The 13,419-nt window shown below is 43.3% G+C and overlaps 1 protein-coding gene across 1 annotated transcript; it reads right to left on the bottom strand.

Moving 5' to 3' along the window:
• Window positions 1-2,612: 2,612 nt before the first annotated feature.
• Window positions 2,613-12,928, bottom strand: LOC117350924 (zona pellucida sperm-binding protein 3-like). Its single transcript, XM_033925666.1, has 9 exons — window positions 12,512-12,928; window positions 11,074-11,192; window positions 10,885-10,988; window positions 7,947-8,124; window positions 4,162-4,282; window positions 3,989-4,080; window positions 3,755-3,900; window positions 3,180-3,284; window positions 2,613-2,755 (listed from the first exon to the last, which is right to left on the bottom strand). The coding sequence occupies exons 1-9, from the start codon at window positions 12,881-12,883 to the stop codon at window positions 2,646-2,648; spliced, it is 1,347 nt and encodes a 448-aa protein (XP_033781557.1). The 5' UTR covers window positions 12,884-12,928; the 3' UTR covers window positions 2,613-2,645.
• Window positions 12,929-13,419: the final 491 nt, after the last annotated feature.

Below are 13,419 nucleotides of genomic sequence, written 5' to 3'. Positions count from 1 at the left end.
TGTAATTTTGGCCTCAAGCACATGATGCCATTTGTATTATGGAAATGAAAGATAGGGGGAGACAGAAACACAGAGGCAACAGGAAGTGCTCTTATCTGCCTATGAAGGGCTGTATGCTTCATGACCTATGGTCCAAAACTCCTGGAAGACTTGGGCTGGGTAGATGCTTTGGTATCTTAGGAGAAGTTAAACACCTGAGCATTGATAATGGGTACCCAATTTTCATCTCTTCTATAGGAGATGTTCCACAGCTGAGAGACTAAGCTTGTAAGAAAGAATTGGGAACTCAATTATGTCATTCTAAAAAGCAAATCAGCTCTCAAAACAGTATTAGATAAGACAGCAAGGGGGCCAGATGATAGTATTCCTGTGTAAGGAACTTCTGTTCTGTGCTTCTTTGGTGTCTAGAATGGTCCTTCTCCACCAAAGCAAGTTTGGAGCTAGATGTCAGACTGTCCTTATGACACATAAAATTAAATGAGTGCTTCTAACACAAGCTAGTGAGGTTTTTGGAAGCCAGCAGATTGCAGGAGCCAAGGCAACATGTTTGTTTTTTGTTTATTTAACTAAAAAGCAGGTCTCGGACAAGGTTAATTACTCGACTGGGTAAGCAGGCAGATCCAGGTCAAGTGCTAGATATGGTATACTTAGTTTAAGGCACATCTGTGAAACTACAGCATGGGCTTTGCTAAAAGCAATTATAAACTGGTCAAATGGAAGGAGACAGAAAGGCAATATATAGGTCAAGACAGGGACTGTCAGTGGTGTGCTGCAAGATCAGTTCTTGGTCTACTTGCACAAGCTGGTTGGTGGACTGGCAGGGTTTGCCTCTTTGGAGGCAAGTAGAAGGAAGATGGCTGGGATCACACAAAAATCAAGCTTGAGGGATGGTCTAGATCCCCCCAATGAATATGTATATTGATTGGTGGTATCCTGAAAACCTGACTGGATTGGGCCCTTGAGGAGGGACTTTGACACCCCTGTAATACAGGGTCATACATTTGATTTACAAAAGTCCCTGTAAAGTCCTGCATATTGGACCATCTGCCCATCTAGATCTGTTTTCTTTTTGAAGGTGCAGGGGTGGCTACTAGAATGATCAAGCTCTGAAACTTAGAGGCAGAGATCAAGATGTGTCCATCACATTTCTACCTATGACATAGAAACTTGTCTCATGTACATTTTTATAAAAAAAGTAGGAGTTCTAGGATGAAGGTGAAAGGAGAGCCCCAGGACAAAGCTTCCATATTTAAGCAAGCTTGATAAGTCAAATATACAGCATTTCTAAAGAGGAAGGGGTAATGGCATGGATAACTAGAAGAGGACAGACCCATGTCCAACAAGACAATTTGAAGGAATAAGCTGGGTTTGGTTTTATTTTAGCAAAGAGTGCTTGGAAGAAGCTTAAACCATTATATTTTGGGAAAACCACTACATACCCTGGTATGATCAAAAAGTCTACTTTGATATCCTGCCAGGAATACAACTTGGCTTAGACATGATAGATCAAGGAAAAAAAATAATCTAGGCATAAGGAATGTTAGAGATAACAAATAAAAAAAGAGACAAACCCAGCCAAAGTGGCTACAGCAAGTATAACCTAGCTCTTGCTAATACATTAAAGAGTCAGGGTTTTGTTTAGCAGCTAGATTTATACAGCTACTTAAGAAATGTTATTGAAAGTTTATGGTTTCACTAAAGTGCTGGTGTCCAAGGAGGATATGCAGCCTGCTGCTTGGCAGTGGTCAACCCATGGCTATAAACAGCCTGCCTTCCAGGCTAAGGCTGGCTTCTGTATGCAAGCTCCACTTAATACATCATGGAGCCAAAATAGCCAAGTGGTCACAGTGCAGGGTAGGCCCAAGAACAGCCCCAAACTTTAGGTCAAGAACACCTTTGGAGCTGCAAATGAGTCCACTATAACCCTTTTATCTCATTCCCTCTTCCCTACCCTCCCTAAAATAAAGTTTCTCTTAACAGCTAGCTTTTGTCCACACAGGACTACCTCAGCTGCCTTGTTGACAATTACCAAAAGGCCAGGTTTAGTTTATGCTTCAAGTTAGAGCAGGGGTGTCAAAGTCCCTCCTCCAGGGCCACAATCCAGTTGGGTTTTCAGGATTTCCCCAATGAATATGCATGAGACCTATTAGCATACAATGAAAGCCATGCATGCAAAGAGATCTCATGCATAGTCATTGGGGGAAATCTTGAAAACCTGACTGGATTGCAGCCCTTGAGGGACTTTTGACACCCCTGACTTAGTGACCATTTTAGGCCTTTGGCATCAGAGCAGCTAAGGAAACCCAGCTTAAGCAGGCTGATGGGTCAAAATCTGGGCCATTTGCTTACTACCCTGTTCCCTCAGTTCATGGGTTGGTAAACTATAGCCCACCATGGCTGCAGCTCTTGTTAACATCTCACTCATTTAGGTTCAAGGAGAGCCTAGCAAGACCTTATGGCCCAGCCAGTCTGCCCATCCAGAAGTGCTTAAATTCTTATAAGCAGTCCCTCACCTGAAAACCCCAACCCTTCTCTTAACTGAACCATACTGAGGATTTAGTGGATCCCAATTAAGGGGAATGTCCTGAAAAAGGGAAGAACAAGACACCAAGAATTGTTTTTCTTGTTTATTGTAGACAACTAAACTACAGTTTACACTTCTCGTAGAGAAAAGCTAAGCCCAAAGTTGCAGAAAGTGCCAGAGCAAGCGAGGCTGTGACCAGTCCCATCACCATCCAAGGATTCTCCATCACACCTGTTAAGACAAAGAAAGGTTAAGCAGAGTACATGTCTGGCACTTAAGTATCATGTAATCCAAATTGATCTCTTAACTCTAAATGATTGTGTATATAAGTCCAAGATTTAGATTAGATCAATCAGCAGCTAATACAGATGCCCCTAATGGATTGGCTAATTCCATAACTGGGTGTCTTGTAAGCACCCCCCAAATACCATGCAGTAGCATGGGTGCCCAGATTATGCTAGTATTCTAGAACCTACTAATGGCAGGGCATCACAACATACATTTAGATGCCCAGTTATGGCCCATAGACATGGTGGAACTAGCATCCCATGCAGCAAGGGTATAATAACTGTACTAAGTTGCATGCATGAGTGGCAGTCCTGCTGTGTTTCACCCATGTGAATTCCTCCTTGCATTTATGGGGCATTCTGCTTACCACTCAATTGCTTTGTCCTCTGAACTGCACGAGATTGATCCAAGATGTCAGACTTCAGGATAGTGATAGGCCTCAGCTGGACAGCAGCCATGGATTCCGACACGGCTGAATTGGGAAGAAAAACCATAACTGATGATTTAACCCCCCCCAGACTAGGAACAAAGTACAAAGCTACAAATTGTTTTCCTTTATATAGTAGGTTGTGGTTACATGAATTTGTATTGCTAAGCCATTAACCAGGGTTTTTGGTGAGAGAATGGGATGCTTAAGCCCATTACTATTGGGTTTACCAGAACAAAAGTTTAAGACCCGATTCAAAAAAGTGAATTCCATATCTGGGTCAGGAGTGTCAATATTAAGAGTACACTTTTTACTGCCAAGGGCTGCTGTCAAATCTGATTTAGTATACAAATATCAGCTGTTGTAGACCAAATTCTCTTCGGTTTAGTTGTTTGCTAAGTAATGGAAGGAACCGGTTGTTCCATTAAGGAGACATGAATATAACTAGCCAGTGGCTGGTGAACCCATTATAGTGCTGTATTAAAACAAGTCAATGCTTAAGTTGAAACACTTACCAGGAAGAGATGTTACAGATCGCTTCCCAACCCGCCTGGGTACTGGAAAGAAAGGCCTCATACCCCTAGGCAACCCTCCTTGGGCTCCACAGTCTTCTGTCTTACAACAGTTGCAGACGGCACTGGGACCGTCCACTGCAGACCACCTGAAAACAGATTCACTTCCATTTAGGATTTCTGAAGGCCCCAGACCCATCCCCTCACCACTTCCAGGTACTGCTCCCAGATACTCACATGTTGCTGATCTTGTTAAAGGAACAAGCCTTGTGCATGGGATCTGGGATCTGACCAGCTGCAGCAGCCCTCAAAACACAAGTGATATAGATCTGGGGGGGGAAAGGAAGGTTATGGGAATTAGAGAAAAACAAAAAAAATTTAGCCTCACAGCAAGCAAAGTGATATCTTACCACGGATTTGGCATCTCCAGCAAATCTGAAGGCATCAATTGTGAACTGGAGCTTTTCTGGGTGAACACGTGGTGACCTGAAGGCAGAGAAGGAGTCCAGCTGTGTCCCATCCACCAGGCATCTAAGGACAGGAGACATAAGTAGAAAATTTGTAATCTTATAATTGCTCAACTGGTAAGAGTAGGGTTACCAGATTTTACTTTTGTAAAATCTGGACCCATGACCCTGCTCAGTTCCATCCAACCCCACCCAAGTCACACCACATTGTGCCCCAGCCTTGCTCCTCAACCCGTTCATGCTGAGTTGCGTCGGGAGGGCATCTGCGCAGGTGTGATGCAATGATGAAACCAAAACAAAACTACTTTGGCTAGGCCCAAAATTTGATCAGCTGCCCACCCTCATCCCACTATCCTCTGGCACCAAACTGCAGCTTGAGCACTCAAGCAAAGCTCTGGGAATCATCATCGACTCTACACTGTCCTTCAACGATCACCTCAACTCCTTAGTAAAAAATGCTTTTTCAACCTTCACATGCTAAGGAAAGTCAGATCTTGCTTCCACCAACACTTCGCTGTCCTCGTTCAATCCATTATTCTATCTAGACTAGATTACTGCAACTCCATCTACTTAAGCCTAACAAAGAAAAGTCTTCAGCGGATTCAGAACACCGTGGCTAAATTAATTTTCGCAAAAAGCAAATTCGACCACGTCTCCCCGCTTCTGTCCAAGCTTCATTGGCTCCCAGTTCTCCTCAGGGTTCACTACAAATGCGCCTGCCTAGCCTTCAAGTCTCTACACGGCCTCCTTCCTCCCCCGTTTCCACTATCTTGGCTCTCCTCGAATCCTAACTCTACCAGATCCACTCAAAAATTCATACTATCCTTCCCCTCTTTAAAAGGCATATCCCATACAGGAAAACTTGGAACATCCCTCCTCTTCAAGATCACCGAGCTGTGGAACAGCTTATCCGCCCATCTTCGGAGTTCGACCTCCCTCCAACGCTTCAGAAAACATTTGAAAACTTTGCTTTTCTCGAAAAGGTAACCACTCCCTCCCTCTCCACTCTTAGTCCCCTCTTTCTTTCCTTTTTACCAAGCCCTTCTTCCCATTGGAGTTCCTTTCTTTAGTAATTCCTGTAAACCGTGTCGAGCTCTACTTCTGTGAAGATAATGCGGTATACAAACTTAAGGTTTGGTTTAGTCACATGCATGCCTGTAACGTCATCACATTGCATCTGCGCAGATGCCCTCCTGATGCGATCCCAAGCTGGAAGCTTGTTTATAATTTGTATTTTTGATTGCATTTCTAAAATATTAAGATAAGTTTGTTTCTTATGCAAGAGTTAATTGTCAAGTTATACAATTTGCAAAATTAAGGCATTAACATTTCTTCCTTGGACCACAACAATTGGGAGGCAGGTCTAAGAAGAGAAACTCGCATTTCAAAATAAGGAATAAACTTCAGCCAGGTCCCCTTTAATCAAACAGCTATTCTATAGCCACCAACTTTCCCAGCCACTAACTTCAAGAATCCTTAACTGTTCAGATGAAAAGAAAACGTTGACACCTAGATATTTACCCATGCATTTGCATGGATGCGCCAAAAGAAATGTTGCACCCAAAGTTACTGTTTCAATTCTCATAGCCAGGAACAACTTCCTCTGCTCTTGTGTGGCATTGGGAGAAAACCCACACTTCCCCCAGAAGAGCGAGAGCTTCAGAAATCTTAATATCACATCAATATCTTGTTTAAAAAAAGGAAAATAAAGCAGCTCTCAGAAGTTACTGGATTTGCTTGAAACTGTATTAGTGTCTGACTACTTAATTCTGCCTCAGGTGCAGCTCCCATATTTTTTTTTAAAGGCAAATAGTATATTTGATTTATTGGGGGAAATATTTTCAGAAGAAAAAATAGCACCTCGACCAAATTTTTCAACATTTCTTTAGGTGTTATCCATTTACGGTACTTACAAGAGCTTTGGCTTCCTGGGCAGACTTAGTAACTGTCTTGTTCAGCTTAAAAGCATCCCAAATGCTCTTTGAGTCACCACCACTGGTCTCAGCTGGGAGACTTCTCTCAACTGGCTCCCAGATCTCCCTACTCCTGTTGATCTCGTATGGTAACAGGCCCTAGAATCAGGGGTTTCCTTGGCAAACTTGACTGCTTGGGGCTCCCTGAACTGACTCACGAGTGGTGCAGGAAGAGCCTCGGGAGAGGAGAGGGAAGCCTCCAAGTCAAAGTCATCGTCTCTCTTCATCCTGAAGACCTTCAGTATGAGGACTTCCTGTGGTAGCAGCAAACTCCAAAATTGATTGCTGTATGGGGTAGATGTCCCCCCTGCAAAGGGGTCAGATCGGACGCTCCCCTTATGTTTAGAACGCAGCATCCCAACTCTGAAGATTTAACAGAACTCTGGAGTTATGTTAGAAATGCCCCCAACACTATGCCGTCACCATATCGGACCCGCCTTGCCCTCCAAGAACTCCTGAAGCTTTTCAAACCTCAGAAAACGTGCCAGGTTTTGAAAAGCCGTCCAGACACCCACATCCTCTAAGAGGACATGTCTTGGTAAATCTGGATTTCTGGTAACCCTAGGCAAGAGTAAAACTGAGTTTAGACTACATGATTTCATTTTTCCTAGTCTGCACCTACATAGCCAGCTGTACAATCCTCTTATTCCCTGCTTTCAGTTCCAAGACCACTATTATACTATCTCCACACTTCTCCTTTTGCGAAAAAGGAGGAGACCTTAGTCTTGTACCAAGATTAGATATGGAGTTTTACCACTACCTTGTGGTACCTTCACTGCCCCCCCCCCCCCCAACATAGTCATGACGTGACTTGGATTAACACAACAATGGTTTCTAAAACAGACATGGGCTTTGAATAGCTGGCCACTACTTTTGGTGTCTTTAAGTCATCTGCCCCCCCACCCCTCCCCCCCAAGCCTTTACAGCATCACCAACTCATAGAAGCCTTAACTCAGACTGATCCCATACGCCTTCACAAGGTAGCATATAGCAGTTGCCATCTAGGGTGTTGAACACCAGCTTTGGATTACAGTCTTAGGAAAAAGTTAACTGCCCATTTGAGATATAGCAAGTATGAATATATCCTAATCAAAAGCAAGCAGAAGACTAGTTTGCCATCTCCCAGGGCTATTGTTTAAGACATTCTGGGAACCAGGGCAGAAGTTAGAAACCCACCACTCTTTTGGAAAAGTGCCTCAAGATAACAGGAATAGAAGACCCAAGTTTTCCATAGAGAGAGTGGAGAGGGACAGATTCTTCAAACTCTCAAATAATAAAAGAACAAGAGGGCACTCGGAAAAGTTGATAGGAGACAGATTCAAAACAAATACTAGGAAGTTCTTTTTTACCCAACGTGTGGTGGACACCTGGAATGCGCTTCCAGAGGACGTGATTGGGCAGAGTACGGTACTGGGCTTCAAGAAAGGATTAGACAAATTCCTACTGGAAAAGAAGATAGAGGGGTATAGATAGAAGATTACTGCACAGGTCCTGGACCTGCTGAGCCACCGCGTGAGTGGACTGCTGGGCACGATGGACCTCGGGTCTGACCCAGCAGAGGCATTTCTTATGTTCTTATGTTTCCACCAAGCACTAATTAAAAAAAAAATAAAAAAACACCACACTTACATGCAACAGCACAAGTGTTTAGCTTGAAAACTAGCGCTCAAAAAGCAGTCATTAGCATGTACCCTAGTCCTCCCTAGTGTCCAGCTGAAAGTTAAGATTCTTTCCTAGTCAAACTGAGCGTCTTACCCATAAAAGTCCACTATATTATATTTGGGACTGGAATCGTTGTCTCCAGATAGTGTAGCTACACAGCCATCCACAAATACGGTCATAGGCACGTGGTCTCCAGGACTGACAGAGGCTTCAATGTGAAGTTCATCACCGAGGTGGAACACAGTTGAAGTTCTCTCAGCACTCCAGTCATCTACAAGTTCAGAGAGTTAACGTTAGCACATGCAGGAGCTATTCAAGCTAATCCTATATTTTTAAAAAAGCTTATATACTGCCTGTTACCAAGTGGTATCCCAATTAACATACATATCAAGACAACTATTATGAAGACAAGAACATCTTACTTTACATCTTCATTACTAACCGCCAAGATATATTATACATCTTCATTATGGAAACCGAGATGAAGCGAGAATGCAAAAGTGGTTACACAGTTATGGGAGACTAACTACCCCGGGATAGACTGGAAACTTGGAAGCTCAAGATGCGCTAGAGACAGAATTTCTGGAGGCTACACAAGATTGCTTCATGGAGCAGCTTACTAGAGAACCGACGAGAGGAAATGCCACTCTGGATCTAATCCTAAATGGGTTAATGGGCCCTGCAAAGGAAGTGGAAGTAGTGGGACCGTTGGGAAACAGTGATCATAATATGATCAAGTTCAAAGTTGAAGTAGGAATACCGAAAGGAAAGAGAACCATAGCAACAACTTTCAACTTCAGGAAAGGAAACTATGAAGCAATGAGGGAAATGGTAAGGAAGAAACTTAGGAACACTTCCAAGAAATGGCAAACGGTAGAACATGCCTGGCTTTTTTTCAAGGACACGGTGAGTGAGGCGCAAAATTTGTACATACCCAGATTCAGAAAGGGGAGCAAAAAGAGTCGAACAAAAGACCCGGTATGGCTGACTAAAATAGTGAAGGAAGCGATAGGCAATAAGAAAAATTCATTCAGGAAATGGAAAAAGAATAAAACTGAGGGGAACTGGAAGGAGCACAGGAAGTATCAAAAAGAATGTCACCGAGTGGTTCGAAAAGCCAAAAGAGAGTATGAAGAGAGGCTAGCCAGGGAGGCACGAAATTTCAAACCGTTCTTCAGATATGTTAAAGGGAAACAGCCGGCTAGGGAGGAGGTGGGACTGCTGGACGACGGAGACAGGAAGGGAGTAGTGAAGGAGGAGAAAGAAGTCGCGGAAAGACTTAACATGTTTTTCGTCTATTTACGAACGAAGACACAACCAACATACCGGAACCTGAGCAATTCAATGGAAATCAAGCAGAAAAATTAACATCCATTGAAGTGAGCCTTGAAGATGTGTGCAGGCAGATAGAAAAACTAAAAACTGACAAATCCCTGGGTCCGGACGGAATCCATCCAAGGGTTCTGAAGGAATTAGAGGAGATAACAGAACTACTGCAGCAAGTTTACAACCTATCCCTGAAAACAGGTGCGATACCAGAGGATTGGAAGATAGCCAACGTCACGCCATCTTTAAAAAGGGATCAAGAGGTGACCCGGGAAACTACAGACCGGTGAGTCTGACCTCGGTTCCGGGGAAAATGGCGGAAGCGCTGATAAGAAAACATCGATCAACATTTGGAAAGAAACAAACTTCTGATACCAAGCCAACATGGTTTCTGCAGGGGGAGATCATGCTTAACTAACTTATTGCACTTCTTCGAAGGAATCAAACGGATGGACAAAGGAAACCCCATAGATATCGTATACCTAGATTTCCAAAAAGCCTTTGACAAGGTGCCTCACGAGCGTCTTCTCCGGAAACTGAAGAACCATGGGGTGGATGGAGATGTACATAGATGGATCAGAAACTGGTTGACGGGTAGGAAACAGAGGGTAGGGGTGAAGGGCCACTACTGACTGGAAGAGTGTCACAAGTGGTGTTCGGGCCACTACTATTTAATATATTCATAAATGATCTAGAAATAGGGATGACGTGTGAGAATAAAATTTGCAGACACCAAACTATTCAGTGGAGCTCTGACTAAAGAGGACTGCAAAGAATTGCAAAGGGACCTGAACAAACTAAGGGAATGGGCGACGAGATGGCAGATGAAGTTCAACGTTGAGAAATGTAAAGTACTGCATGTGGTAAGCAGAAACCTGAGGTACAACTATATGGTGGGAGGGATGTTATTGAATGAGAGTACCCAGGAAAGGGACTTAAGGGGTAATGGTGGACATGACAATGAAGCCGACGGCACAGTGTGCAGCGGCCGCTAAGAAAGCAAATAGAATGCTAGGTATAATCAAGAAGGGTATCACAACCAGGACGAAAGAAGTTATCCTGCCGTTGTATCGGGCGATGGTGCGCCCGCATCTGGAATACTGCATCTAATATTGGTCGCCATACCTTAAGAAGGATATGGCGATACTCAAGAGGGTTCAGAGGAGAGCGACACGTCTGATAAAAGGGATGGAAAACCTTCCATACGCTGACAGATTGGAGAAATTTGGTCTATTTTCCCTGGAGAAGAGGAGACTTAGAGGGGATATGATAGAGACTTATCATGAAGGGCATAGAGAGAGTAGAGAAGGAAAGGTTCTTCAAACTGTCAAATAATAAAACAACAAGAGGGCATTTTTTAAAGTTGAAAGGGGACAGATTCAAAACAAATGCTAGGAAGTTCTTCTTTACCCAACGTGTGGTGGACACCTGGAATGCGCTTCCAGAGAATGTAATAGGGCAGAGTACGGTACTGAGATTTAAGAAAGGATTGGACAGTTTCCTGCTGGAAAAGAGGATAGAAGGGTATAAATAGAGGATTTCTGCACAGGTCCTGGACCTGTTGGGCCGCCGCATGAGCGGACTGCTGGGCATGATGGACCTCAGGTCTGACCCAGCAGAGGCATTGCTTATGTTCTTATCCACCATAATATACTATATAAATGCATTAACCAAACTGTTTTCAGCAACTTCTTGAGCTACCTACCATTCATTAGGAGTAATGAGAAGGCCAGCCTCTCTTCTGCAAAGACTGTAGATCTGAAGGGAATCCATGTTGGGTTGATGGCCTTGCTGCTTACATTGCCAGTCCTAGAGAAGGATGAAAATGTGAGAGAGCGTCAGTGTCAAGAACATGATCGGTTCTCAAACCATGGAGTTCTGTTCCTTTGCTCACCTTGGATAAATACACTGAACAGGAATGACAGCTGGATTACTCCTGACAATCACTTGGCTGTCTAAAGCGGTTGGGATATAAGATAGTTGTGTCCTATAAACCAGTGAATTTGGCGTCATCTAAGAAAAAAACCCAAACAGGTAGAAGTGTCAGTTCTGCAGAATTACATTACATTAGAGATTTCTATTCCGCCATTACCTTGCGGTTCAAAGCGGGTTACAAAAGAGTAATAGATGGAGGGTTACAATAGAAGATCTCTGGTTATTTTTAGAGAGGGTAAAAAGAGGCTCAGATTGATTTGGGGGTCAGGAAGACGATGGGGAAGGAAGTACTTGCAGTGTTAAAGCTGTCAGGGATTTCTTGAAGAGTAGTCTATGGTTGTTATTAGATTGGAGATTTGGTTGAGAGTGGCTAGGATGCCATCTTATAGTTTTTTCTATTTAACTTCTTTGATTGGAGGGTATGTGAATGGGGTGCAAGTTTTCCTATGCCTGGTTGATGTAGTTTGGATGAGGCTGTTCAGGTAGGTTGGGCTGTCTCCTTTTATAGCTTTGAATAGTATACAGTATAATTTAAATAGTATTCTTTCTGGAATTGGAAGCCAGTGTGAGTTCAGATATGCCTTTGTAGTGTATTAAGCTTCTTAAAGGGTTCTAGATAGGTCAGGTGGTAACCACCAGTTTTAATTTTAAGAACACCCTTAAAATATGAACCTTTGGCGCCTTAATTTTCCTGAAACACATTTATTTTCCACAGAGATTGTGATTAATTTCCTGACATATTGGGATTACCTAATTTTGAAAAGATTTATTTAATGAAATGCCACTATATTTCAAACAAATGTAGACTTGGAAGCTGACCAACAAGATGTATCGATTGATGGAGGCCCAGGGGGCAGTATTGATTCGACTGCCTTTCTAGAAGGCTCTTCCAATCCTATTCCATCTACTCTTTTGGTCACCTTCCTAAATTAAGCAGATAAATCTGTAGTATTAAGATAAGAAGAAAATCAATATTTTTTGATGAGCCTCATTTTCAGATTTATCACATGCAACTCAGCTCTAGAGAAAGGCTTTTTTTGAGCTCTAAGAAGCTGAGCAATAGCTAAAAGGGCTCCTTTTTTCCTATTTTCACTCATCTGTAAGTTAATGGTTACATTTCAGGGGAAGCAATATCTTTAATCTCTGCAGCTGAAGTGCTTATCTAAACATTAGTCTTGAAATACAGTTGGGATGTACAAATCTAGGAATGATTGAATATTTGGTCTTTGTTGGTTAGAATTATTTTGCTCCTATTTGATTTCTAATGAAAATATTTAATTCATTTGCATCTTCCTCCCCATTGAGGCATTGACTAATGTTATTGTCTAGCCAACATTGTTTTGTGTCCCTAAAATGAGAAAAAATATTGAACATATTTACAGAAACAAGAACATTACCTCGAGAGTGCTGCCACACTCATGAAGCCCAACTTCAAAGGTGACCGTCTCTCCTGCTCCAACAGTTGTGGGCTTGCAGGAAGCTGAACCCAGGCTGAGATCTGTAGCTTTGATCAGCCGCCCTGTGCCAAACAGATCCCTCCTCACTATTACCACTATCTTAGCCTCTTTACACTGAACTGTGACAGGGTGCAAGCTCACATCTTGGCGCTGACCAGGACGGAGCCAGGGAACTTGAACACCGTGAGGCCTGCGTTCAGTGAGATGACTCCCAGAAGGGGTGCCTGCTAATGAGGCCCAGGAACTAGCACTGAACACATCAATGAGCAGCCACAGCAGAACCCCAAACTCCAACTTCACCCTCTGCCCCATCCTGATTCTACACTCCCAGCACACAAAGAGCCTCACCTGCTCAGGATCCTTTATACACCCCTCCCCTTGCTCAACACCTGGAACCAATTCCTATGTGGCTCAGGTAATGAAACACTCCTTCCAGAACCTGCCTGCAACCCAGTCCACAGGACCAGTTCCTCCCCCTAAGGTTTGAAAAGTGTTAATTGGCACAGCTCTGTCACTGGGGCCATTTTCCTCTTAGGCATAGTTCTTTGAGGAGAGTAAATCTTTTGAACATGGCTGTGTTTTGTTTCTAAATTAGAGGAAATGGTGCATAATAAGGGACAGCAGAACCACCAAATAACCCAGTTCCAGGCTGCTGATTTTGGGACAGTCCTGGTTTTGAACTCACCTCCCACAGTAATGTGACATTTCCAGTCACTGATTCTACCCTTTTAAGAGTCCTGCAGGATCCAAAATGGACCAGCATAAAGAGCTGGAAATCTAGGAGTGGAATACCTGTATAATCTCCCTCCTTGAAGTGGGCAATTTGGCAGCGCTGGAAGACAGTTGGC

Source organism: Geotrypetes seraphini, chromosome 16, assembly GCF_902459505.1.
Source record: "Geotrypetes seraphini chromosome 16, aGeoSer1.1, whole genome shotgun sequence".
Lineage (NCBI taxonomy): Eukaryota > Metazoa > Chordata > Amphibia > Gymnophiona > Dermophiidae > Geotrypetes > Geotrypetes seraphini.
Note: the sequence above shows the minus strand (reverse complement) of the source record. Positions and strands in the feature narration are given on the sequence as shown.

What these genes read in the sequence shown, in the direction of transcription:
- LOC117350924 (XM_033925666.1), bottom strand. Translation starts at nt 12,883, where the DNA reads ATGGGGCAGAGGGTGAAGTTGGAGTTTGGGGTTCTGCTGTGGCTGCTC. An exon ending in AGTGTGGCAGCACTCTCGAG is followed by an intron (nt 11,193 to 12,511) that starts GTAATGTTCTTG and finishes TTTTTTTCTTAG; the next exon opens with ATGACGCCAAATTCACTGGT. An exon ending in ATCTGTAACATCTCTTCCTG is followed by an intron (nt 3,285 to 3,754) that starts GTAAGTGTTTCA and finishes TTCCCAATTCAG; the next exon opens with CCGTGTCGGAATCCATGGCT.